This window comes from Neomonachus schauinslandi, chromosome 3 (genome assembly GCF_002201575.2).
Source record: "Neomonachus schauinslandi chromosome 3, ASM220157v2, whole genome shotgun sequence".
NCBI classification, from domain to species: Eukaryota; Metazoa; Chordata; class Mammalia; order Carnivora; family Phocidae; genus Neomonachus; species Neomonachus schauinslandi.
The window spans coordinates 3,892,566-3,912,848 of NC_058405.1; the positions used below are offsets into that span (position 1 = coordinate 3,892,566).

At 41.2% G+C, this 20,283-nt stretch overlaps 1 protein-coding gene across 1 annotated transcript in view; it reads right to left on the minus strand.

Annotated features, from left to right (window-relative positions):
• The window catches only part of MYO16 (myosin XVI), a 441,248-nt gene that overhangs the window by 218,325 nt on the left and 202,640 nt on the right, over positions 1-20,283 (minus strand). The window contains exon 16 of the mRNA XM_044913335.1: positions 2,338-2,449. Coding sequence (XP_044769270.1) covers positions 2,338-2,449 — 112 coding nt within the window. The remainder of the gene's footprint in view (positions 1-2,337; positions 2,450-20,283) is intronic.

Genomic DNA, 20,283 nt, shown 5'->3' on the forward strand with positions numbered 1-20,283 from the left:
CTGTAAGCTGAGAAATACACTTCTCTAGAACAAGTATTTAGTATCATGATATCGACAGTAACACTGGCTGAGGTCCACACTGGGCAAGTGACACAATCTTTTAAACTCTCATTCTCCTAATCGGTAATTTTGAAATAAAAAGCTGCTGCCTGTGACAATTTACTAAGAACAGCTCGTATTTGCTTTATAAATACGTAGGTGGAGTCATGTAGCCCTTAGGACCTCCATGACTCTCCTCTAGAACTGCTAGTTTTCACCACAAAGTATAACTCTATCATCTTTAAAATGAGGACACGGACAAGGACAGTCTCCAAGTAATTTTTAGGTATAATACTCTAGGATTGTGGCATTACTTACAAATGGTTTTGGTGACCCACCAATCACAGGTTATGGTTTCAAATTTTATGGAATTATGCTGGTTTGAGTAACAGTTTACTCCTCACGCTCCCTGATAACTGCTTTCTCCCCTTTGTAATAAATCCAGTCCCGCCTCAGGAGGTTTCCCAGTGGTGCTCTGCGAGGTAGGGACTTCGGAGACATGGTCACAAAGACTGTTCTGACCTCAAGGATCTCAGAGTTTAGCGGTGGAGACAGAGTGTGACCACTAGCCATACTACGAATTACGTGTGCTGGACACTACGCCGTGAGCAGAGAGCTGTGTCCCGTGTGTGCGGAGACTGAGCAACTGTCCCCCCACCCCACCCCCCACCGTCCCTCTGGGCACAGGCGCCTTGATGAGCAAGTCTTCTTCGAGGGCCTCGCCAGCCCAGACATACCTGGGCATGATCCATCCCTCCTAAGTGCACTAAAATGTCCCCATACTCATCGCCCTAAAGCATCTCAGTGACACAGTTACCTTCATGCCTTTTGTTAAAATGCACATATTTCTTTTACCAAAAAGGCTGTAGATTCTCTTATTAGCTACCTTAGGAGGAAAGCATATTTTGGTTACCCTGCCTTTGAGAATCAATCATGGATTTTTAAAGCCCTGTTTCCAAGCAACGGGTACTTTGGTAGAATGATTCCTTTCCCATCTCTCTATCCCAGTTTCCTAGAAGGAAGCAGAAATTTTAGGCACAGAAGAAGGGGAAAAAAATAACAAGAAAAGTACAATAGTAGCAAATGCAAGGACAGAAAAGTGCAAATGGGTGGGAGTCACTAAAAGACAAAAATATAGAGATTGGATCATTAGAGAAAGAGAGAGAGAAAGAAAAAAAACAAAAGACCGTATGATTGTAGGTCCCTAGAATTCCCATCTCCGAATGTGGTGAAGGTGAAGTGCCCAGAGCTATTTCATTTATATTCCCACGTCTTGCTCTCCCGTGAGCTGTATCTATGTGGGCTAGGGAAAAAAAAAAATAAAAACAAAGACCCCAATCCATCAACTTACTATAAGAAAGAGAAGGTATATAAATCTATGGCTAAATCTGGGTGGCTAAACTGCGGGCATACCAAAGTTACCCCTGCAATCTCCTATTAACTGCCAATGAGGAATTGGCCATTAATTCAAAATGACACCAAACCAAATGAGGAGGGCACAGCCAATGTGTAAGGGGAAGAGGAATTTGAGGGGATGGTGGGGGGTCTCCAGGCTTATCTCATTTCAGATCTCTTGTCCACTAGACCTGTGCTGTCTGATTCATTAACCACTGACCACACAAGGCTACTTAAATTTAAATTAATTAAAAGTAAGAAATAAAAAATTCATTTCCTTATTCACACGAGCCACATTTCAAGTGCCTGCTAGCCACACATGGACCTACCATATTGTGAAGCACAGATCCAGAACATTCCCATGAGTACAAAAATTTCTATTGTAGAGCAGTGGTTTAAACATTTTAAATTGTATTTTTCCGCTTCATGATGCCTGTGGGTATTTGGTAATTCTTTAAGAATAAAAAAAAGCTTTATGTTGCAAAGAAAGATACCATAATAAGTCATTAGGTTACTTTTCAAAGCGATTCTTGGCAGCAAACAGTTCCTTCAGATTTGCCAGTTTTCTTTGGAGTTGGTCAATGCACAGTTCTTTAATCTGTTTGCTCACATGGTTCATTTGGGAAAAGGTCTCCTTGACCACCCTCCTGAAAAGAGATGCCCCTCCTCTGGTCACTATTTGTCTTCATAGGACCTATGACCCTGGGCACAGTGTTGTCTAACTCCCCCATGGGAACATAAACTCTAGGAGGCAGAGATTGAGGCTTATTCTCTGCTAAATCATGAGTATTCCCACCAATATCCGGAATACGATAGGGCCTCAGTAAATGTTTTTGAATGAATAACTTTTGTACATTAGTAGAAGGTTGGTTTTCTCAGTGAAATATTTATGGTATGACTCACCAAGTGACTGAAGCCAATTACATTCAGGGCTTGTTTCAAAAGAGCGAATTTCTCCCTGTTCAGAGAATGCTCTGCTGTTGATACATCTTCTGGTAGGGTCTGGTTCAAATACCTGTGAGGACAGAAAGCACACAGCTTTATGGCTTGGCTTGTGGTCAAACTCCAGTGGTTACAAGTCACTTCCGCCATATTTGGTCCCCAGAATAATAGCAGCCACCTGGACATTGTGTACCCTGTGTTTACAAGGCTTTGACACATAATAGCACATGATGTTTCAGGAAGGAAAAAAAAAGTTCTTGTTGTACCAGAACCTATTTACCCTGTTTTACTTGGTTCTCACCTGAGCTGTACCCTTCCTACCTAAAGGAGAAGGTCACAGATGTTTTATGTATTTCATATAGAAATCTGCTGGGTCCTAGCTTATGCTTTGTAATTAATACTTCTATTAAAGATTTTTAATTTAGAGTAATTTATTATTTCTTCTTGTCAATATCCTTTAATTATGTGGTAGTTGATTAATCTGCTGATTTATTCCTGTCATGCAACAATCACATAGGAATCACTTCCCAGACATAGAGTACTAGCAGCTGAGGATATACAGATAAAAGGCTCATCCCAGGAAGCTCAGCACCAACAAAAGCGGTATATTGCTGTGCTCAGGAAGGAGAGAATATCATATACAATATACAGTAGAGTATATTAGCAGAATAGCAGAGATGGACAAGAGGTGTTTGTAAGTATTCAGGGAGGGGACCAAACCCAGAATGGATGATGCAAAAAAGCCTGTGGGAGAGGAAGAGGCTTCCCATCCAAAGCGGACACTTGAATAAGAATTTTCCAAGCAAATCCAGGACTTCAGGGTGCTCCTGGAAGACTTAGCAACATGTACAAGGACACACAGCCTTGCCCATGCATGATGTATACAGGGACGCAGGTACGTGGGCAAAATTGGGAGTCTGTGGTGAGAGAAGCAGAACTCAGTGAGGCTGGAGATGTAATCAGAGGTTTGTCTCTCTTGCTAAAGAGCTTCCATTATCTCTTAGAAATGACAGGCAGTCCTAAAGGTCTTGAAACAAAGAAAGGGCAGGATCAGAGTGGTGTGTGAAAAAGAGTATTCTGATAGTCCGGTGAAAGATAACCTGGAACGGGCAGGGCTACTAAGGACTTGGTGACCAGTGAGACCAGCGGTGGTGAAGAAAAGAGGAGGGACAGAGGTGTCGTGGAGGCAGACCTGGCTGGATGAGGGACCGAATGGATAGAGAGGAAGGAGAAGGGTGAGGCATTAATGATGCTTTCCACGATGACATCTTGGGAAACAGGCTGCAGAGCGGGCTCATTCAACCAGAGCGTTCTCAAAACGAGGGGTATGTTGTTGAGAGAGAAAGTCTTCCCTTTTGTATTAGTCATGTTGACTTTGACCTACTCATTGAAGTTAGAGGAGAATTCCAAAAAATAACTGGCTGGAAGGACCTGAAATTCAGAAAAGCCTAGAAAACAAGATCTGGAAGTCATCAACGTGCAGATGACTAAAACCATGTGACTGGGTGAGCTCACCCCAAAGAAGACGCTAACGTTCTAGGGATGAAGAAAGAACTGAATGTTCGGGAAGGGAAGAGGAAAATCATAATAAGCCAGTCATCAAAACAAAAGGCTAACATTTTTTAAGACTGATGGATGGGGACAGAAAAGAAACGAGAGAAACAAGGAAACGCGTGGTGTTGTGGGGAGGACACAGACCACAGTCGGCACTGTGCAGGTGGGGCTGGGAGCCCATCTCCCTCGGTCCCAGCTCCGAAGCATACAGGTGACACAGTCTAGCCTCTGGGGTGGGAGCCGGGAGGGCCTTCGGAATGGCTATGTGCTAAGTTGGAAGCACACAGAGCCCGGATAAAAGGCTGACAGAAAGGGAGCTGTGGGGGTTTTGAGGAGGGAAGAGGGTTTGGAACGGGTTACAGTGGAGGGTGTGCCTCGCCCTGCGGAGGGGCTTCCCCGACTTGCCGGGTAAGGTGATAAATACGGTCCGGAGGCGGCTAGCATCTCAGAGCAGCCCCTCTGAGGCTTCAGTGCTTCTAGGAGTTAGAAGTTGGATTATGAGTTGGGATGGGCAATGGAACCAAAGGAAAAGGTCAAGGGCAGCAATATCAGTGAGAACCTGGGTTATGGTGGTCAGTCATTTTGCCTAAAATTTACAAAACTTTAGCAACTCAAAAGTCTTAAAGATAGGAAATTGCAACCTCTCTCAAGTCCCCTGGTTCCCACAGCAGCTTTCCCAACTCCCTGATGCCATCTTTTCTTTCCCACTTACTAGTTGCCCATTGCCTAGGTCCGTATCCCATCAAAAGACGTCACCAAGAACCTCTTGCAAAGAACAAGGGGCTCCCGTGAATATTACAGAGTCAAACGGGCAAAATACCACGGTTTCTTTTAAAATAATAAAAAGTAATCAATTATGATACCCTTAATTGATGGGCCATTTTAAATATTTCAGCGTCCCCACCCCCCATGTCTTGTGTCCTTACAGCAGAGAATTTCCAGAAGCTATGACCTGCTGCGTGGAGCCGTGAGAACAGGCATTTTCGCTTCCATTACATTCTGGATGGAGGAAGCCATGTGAAATTAACCCTGGTTGTTAAGTATGAAATGGTCCAGGAGAAACCCCATCACAATCGAGGCTTTCAGAGGACAGTTTGCCTGATGGAGGAACGATGCTTGAAGATGGGTTGTATTTTTCTCTGTAGCCAGAAAACTTGTTGGCATGAAAATGACCTCCCCCCCCAAAAAACAGAACTCAATGTCTTCTATATAAATTTAAATTTTCTCCCGCTATTCAATAGCGTCTAGAATGATCACTAGAAGTATAGTTCTTCACTATCCATAAAACTGTATCTTAAGATGGAAAGGTTAGTATCAGAAAAAAAATTTAAAGTTTATTTTTTGGAGATGAAAAGTACTCACTTTCCCTTTGACATTATTTATTAATGAAACCACACATAAGGACAGGGAAATACGTGAAAAATATGCCCAGAAAATATTACAACCAAGAATCTGGAGACTTAGAGTCAAGTCCAATTTGACCCTTTTGGACAACATTTTAAACCTTTATTTTCTTATCTGTAAAATGGAGTGTAAGTAGATTAAAAATTGACTAAAAAATTCTCCACTTGTAGTTCATGATGATTTTATGAGAATCAAATAAGATATTGTGTGTGGTATGGTTTCTACACTCAGACTGCAATGCACATGTAGAGTATGTTTCCTGGAAATAGTGTATCTTACACGTATGGGCAGCTTTTAGTCAGCGTGCTCTGTCATTAATGAAGCTTTTAATCATATAAATAACCAATTCAAATCAAGGAACATTTTGAGATATTATAACAAATGTTATTGGCAACACAGAATATTTTAAACTATAAAATATGTTTTTCTGTTCTTCTACAGATAAAATAAATGAAAGGAATAGAGATCATGGTTCTCACTTCTTGATGATGTTTTCGTGATAAATTGAGTAGCGTGCAATGTTAATGACCGCATGTGCAGTATTACCATGGTATTTCCAGATGTTTCTAACACTTGGAAATAGCTCATGATGATTGTGGGTTATGGGTTACAGACTCCCCTGTGGAAGCAATACTCCACTGAGGTTTTCCCATCATCACAACACAGTGGCTGAAAACCACCCGAGATGAATCTGTGTAAGTGTTTCATCTGTTTCCAACTTGTCACCTAATAATTAGTGGTCCCACAATTCCCAGTACTGAAATCTCAGAATTAATGTGTTTTTTATCATCTCTTTGATGACTCAAAAGAGTACACTTACTACTCAAATAATCTTTTTTTAAAATCATCTCCTTCTCACTCATATATAACTTGGAACAGTAATGTTTGGCAACATACAGATATCTCAGAGTCCAGTGTCAGAAGCAACAGAGACTGTCATTTGTTGAACCAAGAATCTTTGCTATTTTGTTTTGACAGGCTTGGCAAATCGAGGGTACGCTCCAGACGAAGCTTCTACCCCGGAGCAGAAGAGTAACATGTGGGTTGTATAATGTTAAAAACTGTAGTTGGATTAACACTGCTTGACTAATTCTACTCAAAGGGAAAGGCAGTGTGAACGAATCATTCTCGACTCTATTTTTCAGAAGCACTGCTTCAGTTCATCCTCACATTGACCTTGAAGAGAGGACCTATCATTGCTCCCACTTAAGGTGTAAGGGAGCTGAAGTTTCTGGAATGCCTCCCAGCTGTAAGTGGTGACCAACACACACTGGGTCCAGAGCCCCCAGGGCTCCCTGAGCTCAGTTATAGGTTTCCGGCAGGGAAGACCAGTCTTATGGCTGCACTGCAGGCCAGAAACAGAGCAGCTCCCAGCTCAGGGGAGCATCTGGGAAATGCTGCCAAGCGCATGCTGCCTCTGCATAGGGGTCTACGCACTGTGGCGAGGCCTCCAGCGAAAGGCCCAGACACCTTTGAAGCATCTTTGATGTTATAATGGAATTCAGTGGTGGTGAAGATTAAGGGAAAACCACTGCGTTGGATGGTGGGTTAAGGTAAGGAATTTGATGGTCTAGGTCAGAGAGACCCAAACATACATCTTACCCCAAAATTCACACCACACTACTAAGACAGGCGTAGCATGAGTGAGTAAAATCCCAAGGATTTAATGGTTGCGAAGAGTAATCTGACCAAAGGCAATATGTGAATTTAGGCTACATTAATGGTCAATCTGTAGATACTGTCATTGTCATCATCCCATCATCATCATCAATATTAGTTTTTAATTGAGAATTTGCTATATAATAGTATTTTTACATAAATCCAAATATGCAGTAAGAACCTACAAGGAAGTAGGTTTCAATGCAGCATCAGAAAATATTTTCTAATAAACAAACATTCTGGACAGCCATGCATTGCTTTTAAGGTAGTAAGCTCCCTGTCATTAGCAGGTAAGCTGAGGCTCTACAGCCATTTAAATGGGTTTGCCGAAAGAGATTCAAGGATCAGAAATCAGGTTGCATTAGATGACCTGTACTGCTGCTGGATGGTGATATTCATGCTCTACACTACATCACTGTAGTAAACATTGTGTTACTTCACACCAAGAAATCTCAAAGTGTACAATTCAACTCTTTATGCATACACTCCAGGCATGATGTGCAGACGGGCACATGCATTTGATGCACATGTGCATTTGATGCACACATGCATGTGCCTAAGCAATATTTAACTTGAATTTATGAAATGTCATTAGTACATATTAAAACTCTGTAGTCATGACAACATATTTAGCTCTCAATAGGACTATGGATAATTCTATTTACAGTCCTATCAAGAAGCAAATAATTTGCAAAGTCAGAGATTTATTTCAATACAAATCTTGACTGAGTATAATTGCATGATGGTTCCTCTGTTCAATGGTGGAGGAAAAAATGTGAAATGAGATATTCAATGAGGAAGATGAGTATACCCTTATTTTTATCATGGATTATTTATTATGTAACTCCATTGTCTGTGAAACAGATAAGGACAAGCTGATTTAGGAGGTCAATTCTATCAAAAAGTAGAAAATGAAGTTCTATGGTGGGAAAGTTATGTCCATCCTGATTTCTGGAAACAGTAGAAATATTCTACTAAAGAATAGATCTAAGTCCCCACTTTTTTCTGAAGACACAGTGAAGAGCTTGCTGTTCTTCCTCTAAGAAAGTCAGTATTGACTAAATGTTCTTAGGTTTCATTAACAAAGGACAAAAACACGGGAAATTAGGGAGTCCAATTTTGTAGAAATTTTGATAACACTGCTATCAACTATATAAAGTTATATTTTTAAAGAGTGAAGATTCTTGATCATAAGTGTTGGCTGAATTGGTCACCGCAAGGAGACTTGTTAAATACTGCTTCACAGCAGATCTTGTCTCTACCACTGTTCCTGTTCATTCCTTCTCTCCAAATGTTAAGCATGGTCAATCCTTCTTGAGACAAATTCTAGGAAATATCTTTCTCAGTTCCTAAATTAATGAATCACTCCAAAGTCCTAATAGATGTAAAATGTGTTACTTAATAATGTTTCCATTAAACGGGTATTTAATAGCAGGGGCAAATACATAGACTCAGGATACAGAACCAACCAACCCCCAGTCTTTGTCTTCACAAAGCTCAGCCATCCAGACCCCAGCACCATTGCACACTCTGTAACTTACATGATTGACTTTACTTTTTTAACCTTCCCTTGGATAACGCTGAATCATGAAGCTGTGCTATTTTCTCTCTCTCTCCATGGGTAAGTTTAAAAAGTTTCAGGAAACCAAAATGGAAAGACAGAGGAATAGACGGCAGATTGGAGGTACATTTCTTTTCTTTTTTTTTTGTTCCATATTCTCCAATTTTCCAAGAACCAATGACTATTATGTATAACCAGAAAAAAAATCTCCATAAAACTATGAGTTTCAAGAAATAGGAGCATAATTCTATAGAGATTCATCCAGTGTGTTGTGTGTCTCAGTAATTTGCTTCATTTTATTGCTGAGTAGCATTCCCCAGTAGGAATGTACCAGTTTGTCATACCACGTGGTCACTGCAGGAACATCCAGGTTGTTTCTAGTTTGGGACTATTATGAGTAAAGCTGCTACGAACATTCGCATGCAGGTTTTTGGGTAAATGGAAGTCTTTGTTTTTCTATAATAAATGCCAAGGAGTGCAAGAGCTTGGTCATATGGCAGCTTTGCCTTTAGATTTATATAAAAAACTGTCAGTGGCATCACTCTGACAGGAGGGCTGGGAATTCAAGGTAGTGCTGATATGATCTGAATATTAAATACAAACAATGACTGTTTGCAAAAATCTCCACTGTGGGATTTCAAGGGCCTGTGTCCCCTCCGGGTGTCAGCAGCTCCTATCTCCCAGAGGTGCCAGGGACATTAAAATAACAGACGTGCAACTAGTAAATGAATACATTCTGGAGATGCAAGGCACAGCATAGTGATTACAGTCAACATAACTTAAAAACTTCACAGTTGCTAAGAGACTAGATGTTCATTGTTCTCACCATAAAAAAGAAATAATAATTATGTGACAGGATAGAGGTATTACTATATATATATACATATATGTATGTATCGAACCAACACGTCGTACACCTTAAACTTAACACAATGTTGTATGTCAATTATATCTCAACATAAAATGAATTAACGAACAAACAAATATCAGCTTCCCAGCCTTTACTCGCCGGGCAGCACCACTCACCAGACCCAAACCAACTCTGTGCCCAGGACACACTGGGAAGGACGGGCTCGAACACAAATAAAAGATATACTAATTAAAGCCTTGTGCATGGCCCATTCACCAAGTCAGAAGCTCACCGACTGTGAACATGATGAATCTCTCAGGGTTTTATCTGCCCCTTATAAATACAAAAGAACAATGTCTTCTCTGTTGTGGGCAGAGCTGCCTTCTACTTGGGGATGTTTAATATGAAAACAGAAGCCAGATAAGGCAAAAGCAAAAAGTTGGCATCAACAGTTGGCACTGTTTACTAGTTTACCGATGAAGGTGGTAAACTACCCCTTCTTGCCCACCCACCCCCCACTTTGCTCCTAAAAAGGAAATTCTTTTCTTTATTGTTTTTAAAGTCTCTGGAAAGTATTAACGAATTTTAAATCCCCCCAAACTGGATATGAATAAGGTTTTTATTAACCACAGGTTCGGATACATAAATCTCCACCAATGAAAATATTAATATATTAGCCGCAAACTATTTTGTTTGGAAAGAGGAAACCCTGCCAGTGGTCCTCAGGAAAAAAACAGAATCCATTTAATAAATTATGCATTCAGAAAGACTTTGGGTCTTGTGACATTCCCAGAATAGTTTGTCCATATTTTTCTCATCAGTCAGAATATTTCTTCAAAACATCTGGTGAAACAAATTCTAAACTCTTACCATCTTTCAAATAGTGAGTGCTTACGGTCAACTAACTGGTTTCTTGAAAACGTCTAATTCCAAGAGCTGGGGGTGGAGGCCCAAGGACGCAGTGGCTGCGTCTTGCACAAAGACTGAGAGCAAGTGTCTGGGGGGACTGAACCCCGGTCTGCAACCAGGCCCCAAACCTTGTGTCCGGCATGGGCCCCCTTCTGCCAGAGGAAGGGGCACCTTCCCTTTTCTTTTCACAGAGGCACTCCCAGAGAACTGTCAATATTTGAATGAATGAAATGTGGTGGGGGAGAGAAATTATTGCTCAGAATGGGTGGCTTGGTCTGGCTTTCATGCACCTGTTTAACAAGCCCCAGCCAGAGGGGCTGCATCTGCAGGGGTAGAGGAGGGGTCCATAGTGACTCATACCGAGTCACCCCGAGGCTGGCCCCAGCTCTGTGCACAGGGAGAGGCGGTACGCAGTATATATAAATATATAAATATGCTCCAGGCAAGGTTGAACAGGTACCGAAATCCTCCTCGTTATGAAAAAGCATTGTGGGGGCGCCTGGGTGGCTCAGTCGTTAAGCGTCTGCCTTCGTCTAGGGTCATGGTCCCAGGGTCCTGGGATCGAGCCCCATGTCAGGCTTCCTGCTCAGCGGGAAGCCTGCTTCCCCCTCTCCCACTCCCCCTGCTTGTGTTCCCTCTCTCACTGTGTCTCTCTGTCAAATAAATAAGTAAAATCTTAAAAAAAAAAAGAAAAAGCGTTGTGCAAGGTCATGTCCATAACGCTGTTGTGAAGGATGAACCTCATCATCCCCCTGTGGGTTTTTTTTTTTTTTTTTAAGATTTTATTCATTTGAGACACAGAGATAGAGAGAGAGCATGAGCAGGGGGAGAGACAGAGGGAGAAGGAGAAGCAGGCTCCCCGCTGAGCCAGGAGCCGATGTGAGGCTCGATCCCAGGACTCTGGGATCATGACCTGAGCCGAAGGCAGACACTTAACCATCTGAGCCACCCCCAGGTGCCCCCATCCCCCTGTGTTTTAAATCCTGGGGTAGGCACCTACACTGAAACTCTTGTAATATATAAATACGACAGAAAATGCGATGCAGACGCAGGACCATCTACCAGCATCTACGCTGGGGAGCATGCTGTGTCCTGCTCTCCTCTGGGACCTGCCCATGAACTCATGGACTCGCACCAAGTGTTTCTGCAGTGCTAACCCTGAAAAAGCAGACTGTAACCCACCTCTTCCAACTCAGTTATCCTCAAAGGGACTTCTACTTTCGTGTCAAATGAATTATTTCTATCACCTGCCCGACTTTACTCTTTCAGTCGGACCGATTAGAACATTCACAGCATCCACACTTCTTTCTCTTCTGGCACTGTGTGGAACGTCCCCTAACTGGGTCGATTCTTCATGCACCGTGAATCTAAGAGGTAGACCTTCCTCCACGTTCCCTGCAGCCTCTAGCATCTCAGCAGACACCCAGGGACCGTGGTATTCGGTCTCCATCGGTTCAAATCCCCCGGAGCACGGCAGGAGCCTGGTCTCCCGGAACCCATTCCTGCGCACCTCCAATCTAGTTTCTGCATGAAAGGCAAAGTTCTCTTTTTGGAAGGGAAAGTTAGTGAACTCACTTCCAGGTCAAACCCCTTAAATCCTGACTCCCCAGTGTGGCTCATCAAAGGCCCGCATGATCAGGCGCCGTATGTTCTGTTCCTCTAGCCTCTCCGTGTCCTCTGAGCTCATACACGGAACTTACCTTGGTCCCTCAGACAGACCTCATTCTTGTCCACCTCTGGGCCCTCACTCATCCTGCTTTCTCCACTGGGAACATAACCCACACATACCCAAGCCCCACAGAACATTCTGGATAAGTTCCATTGTTCTCGGCAGCCCACTTTCTCTGGGAAGTCTTGTCGGTTTAGATGCCCTTTGTACGAACTCCCCCAAACAGTGAATTTCCTCCATAATAGTGCTTTATCAGACTCTATGCAAATTGCCTGGACGTGGGTCCCATGAAAAAGCAAGGCCAGCCTTGCGAAGTAGTTGTCATTCTGGATTGAAGAAAATAACTGTATGCACAGCCTCTATCAGATTAATCTTCCCAAACCGTACTGCCATCATGTCAGTGTTCGACTCATAAACATTTCGCCTACATCATAAATTCTCTTCCATGTTTTCCAAGACTCCTCACAACATGGCTCTTCCCCATCAGACTCTTCTTATTTTGTTGTACTTTGCACACACCTTCTCCCTCCCCCCTGCAGTTGGCCACCATGTGACTTAACACTGACCTACCCTGCTCTTTGCCACTTTCTCACCAGGATTCTCTTCCTGACCAGCCAGACGCAGGCACCAGGCCAGAAGAAGCTCTCCTGTCTCCAGCTTGTGGACCGCAGATCTTGGGACTTCTCAGCCACCATAATCATGTGAGCCAATTCTGTATATGTACATGTATATTTCTATCTGTATCTGTGTATCCATATCCATATCCCTCCTACTGGTTTTCTCCGGAGAATCCTAATGAATACACTCTCCTTTCTCCACTTTATTTATTTACACATTTAATAGTTCTTATTTAATATATAGGAATTAAATGTCACCCATGTGACTGTTTTTAGAAAGAGAGCATGTCTTAAAGTTTCTCATGGGTTCTCACAAAATCTAAGTCATTAATGATAGGCTTTATAAACACCTGAAAGCTTCCACATGTATCTCAAAGTTTCCATATGTACCTAGTCAGTTCCACGTATAGCCGGTAGGTTCTCAATATACCTGGAAGGGGCTAAATGTAGCTGGTTGATTTATAAATAGTGAGCACAAGCTCTACCCTTTTCCTTTGGCCAAAGATTGGCAAAACTAGATGAAAAATCCATGTCATAAAAATCAATTCTTTTGACAAAATAAACGATAACCCATAAACACCACAGTGAAGAATTTAGTGAAGAAAGGTTAGTATAAAGCAACAAACACGCAGTAAATTATCAGAGGTATCAACCTGCTCTATGTCTTTACAGAAGTTGTAGGAAAGAAGTAGGACAATATGGAAGGAAGACAGGGGTGAGGAAATAATAAAACAGCTTTAAAGAAGAAACATAAATAGTTCACTTAATTAGTTTGATGGCCTTTCCTGATAATTAGTCAGACAGTAAACTTAACCTTTGGCAAAAACATGGCATGTCCACATCTTCTGCAAAGGCGCAAATCCCACAAACAAAAGCTCAAGGCCCGGCATCCGTATGGCACCCAGAATTATGCGAAAATGTTTCCGTCATGTGAGTAAGAAACATCAGCACCTCGGTTTCAACAAATGGCGATTTTTATAGAGAACTTGAGATGATTAAAATAAAAATGTACTATATAATTTTTAAAAGGTTTTAAAAATAAGGAAAATCTCCTCAACCACAAGACATTATTAAAATGTAGATTGTCCCTCGTCAAGTAATCTAGCCCAAGACCAAATATTCAATCAGATGATGTCAGAAATGCAACATGTTCATAAATTCGAGTAAATGCCTTATTTCTCCTTTTTTTTTTATTTTAAAGATTTTTATTTATTTATTCATGAGAGACAGAGAGGCAGAGGGAGAAGCAGGCTCCCAAGGAGCAGGGAGCCCGATGCGGGACTCGATCCCAGGATGCTGGGATCATGACCTGAGCCGAAGGCAGATGCTTAACCATCTGAGCCACCCAGGCGCCCTGCCTTATTTCTCCTTTTGCTAAATATCAATTCTTATTTAAAACCTGAACAAAATGATTAAGTTAGCACATACAAAAACACTTCTTTGCCCATAACTGACCTAAGAAGAAAGGGATGGAATATGTGGGCTCTACACCAAGACCTTCTATCTACTGTACCTCTTTTCGCTCCCATTTCTTAGTAATTTCTAATAAGGTACGGCTGTGGACTTGTCATTGTCATTCTAAATACACTACCTATGTTCAATAAGATTATATATCATACAGGGGTGCCTGGGAGGTTCGGTCATTTAAGTGGCCAACTCTTGATTTTGGCTGGGTCCTGATCTCGGGGTCCTGGGGTCAAGCCCTCCCATCCGGCTCCACACTCAGTGGGGAGTCTGCTTCAGATTCTCTCTCCCTCTGTCCCCCCCACAGCTCGTGCTTGCACACATGTTCTCCCTCTCTCTAAAGTAAATAAATAACTCTTTCATTAAGAAAACTCAAGACACAGGGCTCCTGGGTGGCTCAGTTGGTTCAGCCTCTAACTCTTGGTTTCAGCTCAGGTCATGAGATCGAGCCCTATGTCGGGCTCTGAGCTGGGCATGGAGCCTGCTTGAGATTCTCTCTCTCCCTCTGACCCTCCTTGCTTGCGCACCCCACCCCCCTGGGTGCATGCATTCTCTCGCTCAAAAAAAATTATATATCATACAAAGATATCACCCACAGATGATATTACAATGAAGAATGTTTAAAAATGGAGCCAAAGTAATCTAAAAGAGAAATGATGGACGTCATTAGCACTCAAAGTAAGCTCTACTTCTTGGTTTGGTTCTGAACTTTGAACTACTCCAGGATTTACACCTCCATGCTGAAGTTAAGCTACTTATAATAAAAAGAAAACACTTTTCATGAAATAATGCATGCAGTGCAAATAATAGGTTAATCCTACAAGAGGTCCCTGATCATGTCGTATTGTGTTTTTAGGTCAAAATGCTTCCACATAAAAAAAAAACATTTGCAGAAAAGACCCAAGCACGTTGTCTAAAGTTCATTACAGCTGACATATAAAAAATTAACTGAAAGTCAAAAAAATGTGAAAACATATTAAAATCCAAATGATGTGCTTTGGCTCCAGATGTAATGTATAACTGTGAGAAGTTCATATGAGAAATACAAGTAAGTTACACAAGGATATTAACAAGTAATCGCTTACCTAGGAAGGTACTAAATCAATAAAAGACCAGTTTTTCCAAAGATGGGTTCTGGAGCCTTCAAGACCGGTAGGCATAGCTATTCTGGGCTTAATATGAATGTCAATCCCAGTAGTTAACATTCTGCCTTAATTTTCCTTCAGACCCTGAGAGAGTGAAGTGACATTCTGACCTGGCAGGATCAGGTCATCCTCTCACTAATATTACTAATATATAGTATATAGTATATATATTATACATATATATAGTATATATATTAGTATATATTATCACAACATTATTCTCTGCATGGAAATAACCTCGTAGCTCTCCTAAGCCAATTCCACTTACTAGAAATGTTTATAAAATAAAATTATAAGGATAAATATGATGAAGCTCAGATGCATCTTCACTGTGAGAATAAATAAATAAATTTGAATGGTTGTGGGTTTTTTTGTCTTGTTTTGTTTTGTTTTGTTTTTGGTGCTGTGGGTTCCTTGAACTTTATAGAAATCCCTCTGGTATCTTCTTTCAGCCCAATCTGCTGCTTCTAGTAACTTCGGTACTTACGTTTAAGGTATGAAACCCTTCAAAGAGTTAACCCCGAATCTCAACTTGGATGAAAATAAAAGCTCCTAAAATTAAAAAGATTAAAACCACTAGATATTTCCTTCTGATTTGTTAGGGAATCCAAAGCTCAGAACTAAATTATACAAATAAACTGATAAAGTTAAAAACCACAGTTGTCATTATAAAAGAATGACTGCTCGTGCCCTATTTCCGTTTCCTTTTCGGCTTAAGCAGATGATGATCTCGGGAAAGCTTTATTTCAGAAGCTGGGGGGCTGGCCCCTTGCATGCCCTCTCCGGGCGTCTTCACGTTTTCACGGGGCATACTGGTGCAGGGCCAGAGAGCTCTCTGTGTGGGTGCGGGGGAGCGACAGAGACCCAGAGCAGGCTGAGCACAAAGAGGAAAGAAGCCGGTATTACAGTGCATCCTGGGCTCTGCTTTCTGTCTGTTATCCAGGCTCAGAACCTCACGCAGCTGATTTTCTAACACCCACCACTCCAAATGCCCTTTTCCATTTCCTCGGATTTCCATTTTCACATAGGAAATCTCTTCCTGCTGAAACTGAAAATACCTACTGAACGGGATCAATCACACATCTTAGCCAAAGAAAAAAACAAGACCCATTTTATTAACTTTTTTTACAAGATCCATTTAAAAATGTCAGATAAGGTAGGGCATTTGAATGGTTCACAATCTTACATTTAAACGCCTGTACGACATCTATATAACGATCTCGATCAGGAAAATTGCTGTGGGGTTTCATATGTTAGTTATTTTGCATTTCAGCAACCCCTCCGTATTGTGATGTGATCTAGTAAATACTATTCTTGTCGATAAAGCAGATATTGAAGGGAAACATTGTACCAACCACCATTGGATTTGCCAGGTGTAGGGTGCTAAAAAATGCTAGTGCTCATGTTTGAACCATGGGTACGCACAAACATGTTTTCATATTTTTCCTCTTTGGGGCCAGAATATTCATTTCTTTCATTGGATGAACATTCTTATCCTCACAGCAAATAAGCCAAATGTCCTTCATTGATCAATTCATCCACTGTATCTCAAAATGTTTAATTTAATGCCAACCATGCTTCCCCACAGGGGCCCCAGGCCTCAATAAGGCAGGGTTCCCACCGTCTCATTACTCACTACTAGGGAAAATTTTAAACAAAAATATAGACTATGAAAATGGCTCTAATAGATGTGACCATGTCACACTAGGTCCATGCTGTTTCAGTGACTCGGAGAAGCTTTATAGAGAAAGATTTGAGCCAACTGTATGCTCATGATAGATGGCATGTCACGTTTCTGTTATTATCAACTGCTAATATAAGATCGGAAGGCTTCAGTCAGATAAACGAAATACTGAGTTTCTACATGTGCCAAGAATTGTGATTACCGAGGGTTCAAAGACAAACGAGACACAGTATTTATCCAGATGACACACACTTCAGCAGGGGAGACAGACATGTTAAGACAAAATTACAGTAATATGATAACTTGTTCTATTATATATTACATAGAGTGCTAATACATATTACAGCAATGAATATCTAATTATTAATTCTGAGAAAGCAAACTGATATTTTAAAAGGTCGATTTTATTTTTAATACTAAAATGTCAGTGCCTGTTTCAATCAGCTGGCTTCAACAGGAACTCTAGATGTGCATTTCAATGAGTCAGAGAATAAAATGTTAACGATTCCATAAATGCACTCACTCTCATCAGCGTATTGTCTAAGAGGCTTTCGGATCTTGGGGATTCTTCAAACATCACACAAATCCCTGTCTAAGGGAGGTGAACTTAGAAGTAATGCAGATACTTAGAGGAAATGTGCCTGTAATAATAATGATAGCGTGCAAGACAAGAGAAGCAATAATCAAATAACAGAGTAACTGTTTGAAAAAATAAATCAGAATTTAAAAACCCAGTCTCTAATCAATAAAGCACCTTCCATGAAATGCAGACCTGTTGGCCTCTCCGGTATTCTGGGGAAGTACAGAACTGGGTCAAGTACAAACTTAAAACATGATGGATTTATGCCAATTAAGCCACAAAATAGATGGTTGTACATAGGCATAATTAAACCGACTTCCAGATCTTTCAAAATATTCAAAGTTAATTAAACAAAATTAATTTTCTTTGCAACAAGGAGGGGAATGTGCTTGCAGGACCCGAAGTAGTAAAACATGACAATGTTAAATCCGAATTAATCTGAACTTCCCTTGCTGCAGTGAGCTTTTCCTATTGATACCAAAAGGAAAGGACATTTCTCTCCATGAATCAATGTTGGGGGAACATTCTTTAAGAAGACAAAAGAGCAAATGGTCACAGATGTCTATTTCCTGGCCCCTTCCTGCAAGTTCATAGCTCATCTTTTCAAGGTCATTCTATCACACCTGGTAGAACCCTTCTTTCCACAGCCTGTTCTCCTGGGATGCTGGGTGCTTCCAGCTCATAGTCCCCATCACAAATATATAACAGGCAGGTGGCCCAAGTTCAGCAAAACATGTTACAAGTAATCCTTCGTCTGAAAGATACATGGAAGCGGTCTACTGGGCCACCTAGGCCAAAATCCCCAGGTTTATTTTATTCTTAAGGGATTCTCTGTGAAGAGCTACTCAGTGCAGTATCAGAATCTTGTCACCTGAACTCCCCAGTCGCTTGTAGCTGTCACCTGCTGCTCACAGGGCTTAGGGTCTCGTTTTATTTTAATTTATTTTGCAGAGGCCATAAGTCAGCTGTAATGTCATGGTGAGGGTTTATAGGTACAATGTGTGGACTATTTTAACAAGCTAATGCATTTGGTGTAAGAGACAATTGAGAAATGAAACCAGTCATCATCGCATGATGTTCTGTTTACCACGAAATATTTAAACAGGTGAAATATTGTAAGCATGCCTAGGGCAAATCATTTTATACCTGGATATCATTCTCTCTCACTCTCTCTCTCTCTCTCACACACACACACACACATACACACACACACACACACACAATGCATGACCGAACAGGTCATCAACAACAGCATGGCATCACTACGTGTAATATTACCCGGTACCTTCCATTGACATTGATATCCTGAGTATATTATTCCAGATAAAAGGGTTAATCTACTCTATCTGAAAGGTAAGCCTCTGGATTAGCTTTTTCTAATAACATTCCCCAAATAAGTACAAGTGTTTAGAACTTGTCAAAATATCTAGCGGTGATCACATTTAGTAACATCCTTATCCTGCAGATGTAAAGATGCTTCATTATGCACACATGCACATACACATGTGCATGCACATACCAGCATGATCTCATCTACAGAGACAGGGAGCTGATAGCCTCAAAATAGCCTAAGACCACTATTTACTCTGGATTTATAGTGAAGAGAAACAGAATCTCTTCATTTCTTTAAACAGTAAATATACCAGTTGTGAAGAAGACCTTGCTTCGTAAACTTCTGGGACCATATGGACCATGCCTTTCAAAGGGAATGCTGAATCTCACTGCATACAGAACAGTCCCCGGGCCACCCAGAGGGGACTGTGATCTAAATCTCTGGGTTACTGGGAACTCTGACATATTCTATTAACCAAGGGGCTAAGGTCCACCTGGGGGAAAGGAGGACACCTTGTTGGCCCTAGAAACTACATAAAGCCAGACAATCACAAGGCTCCTACCTCAGTGGGAGAAATACCATACAGTATCTGCCTACAGACAGACAAAGGCCACAAGGAAATTTATCTGGGTGAATTCGGGGTGGGCAAATGTCTCCCTGCAGAAAAATCATAATCATAGCCAGCCTTCCCTTGGTTTTAGAGGTTTAAATTTAGACTCCATGTGCCCTTAGGACATTTTAACTAAAGAATTAACATAAAAATGGTCCCAGGCTGGTCAAACTCTTGGAACATTTCACCAAAGCAGAAGGACGACAAATGTCTGTACAGGGCTAACCCTCCATTCAAGATTCTCCCCGCCTGGCCACCACAGGACACCAAATCACACCCCAAAGGACAAAGACACAGAGAAATAATCCCCTTTGGGCAGACATAATAAATAGCACTCGTAGAATCTCGAGACCTTCAGATAATGCAATGATTGGTTATGTATGGCATAATGAGCATGTTTAAAACAACTAAAAGAACTGGAAATATAATATGAGAAAAGAACAAGGAATAATATTTAAGAAAAAGCAGATGTGAAAAAGAACAAAGAACTCTTAGAAATGGAAAAAAGGTCATTGAAATTACAATGCAATGCACGTGTTAAATATCACATTAATCACTGCTCAAAAACGGGTTCGGAAACTATAAGAAAGCGGTAGAGAAATCGTCCAGAATGAACCACCGAGAGACTGAGATGGAAAATATAAAAGAGAAGCTGGGGGAGGAAACAGAGAAGGAACAACAGGAACCTAAACGAGTTCCAGGAGAAAAAGAAAAGGGGAAAAAAGAAAAGATGAAGAGAGAACATTCGCAGGGATGATGGCCAATAATTTCTCAAATTTCAAATAGTTTTTCAAGTTTGGTAAAATAAATGCATCTGATGATTTACAAATGAAAATCTCAAACAGAATAAATAAGATGAAATTCATAT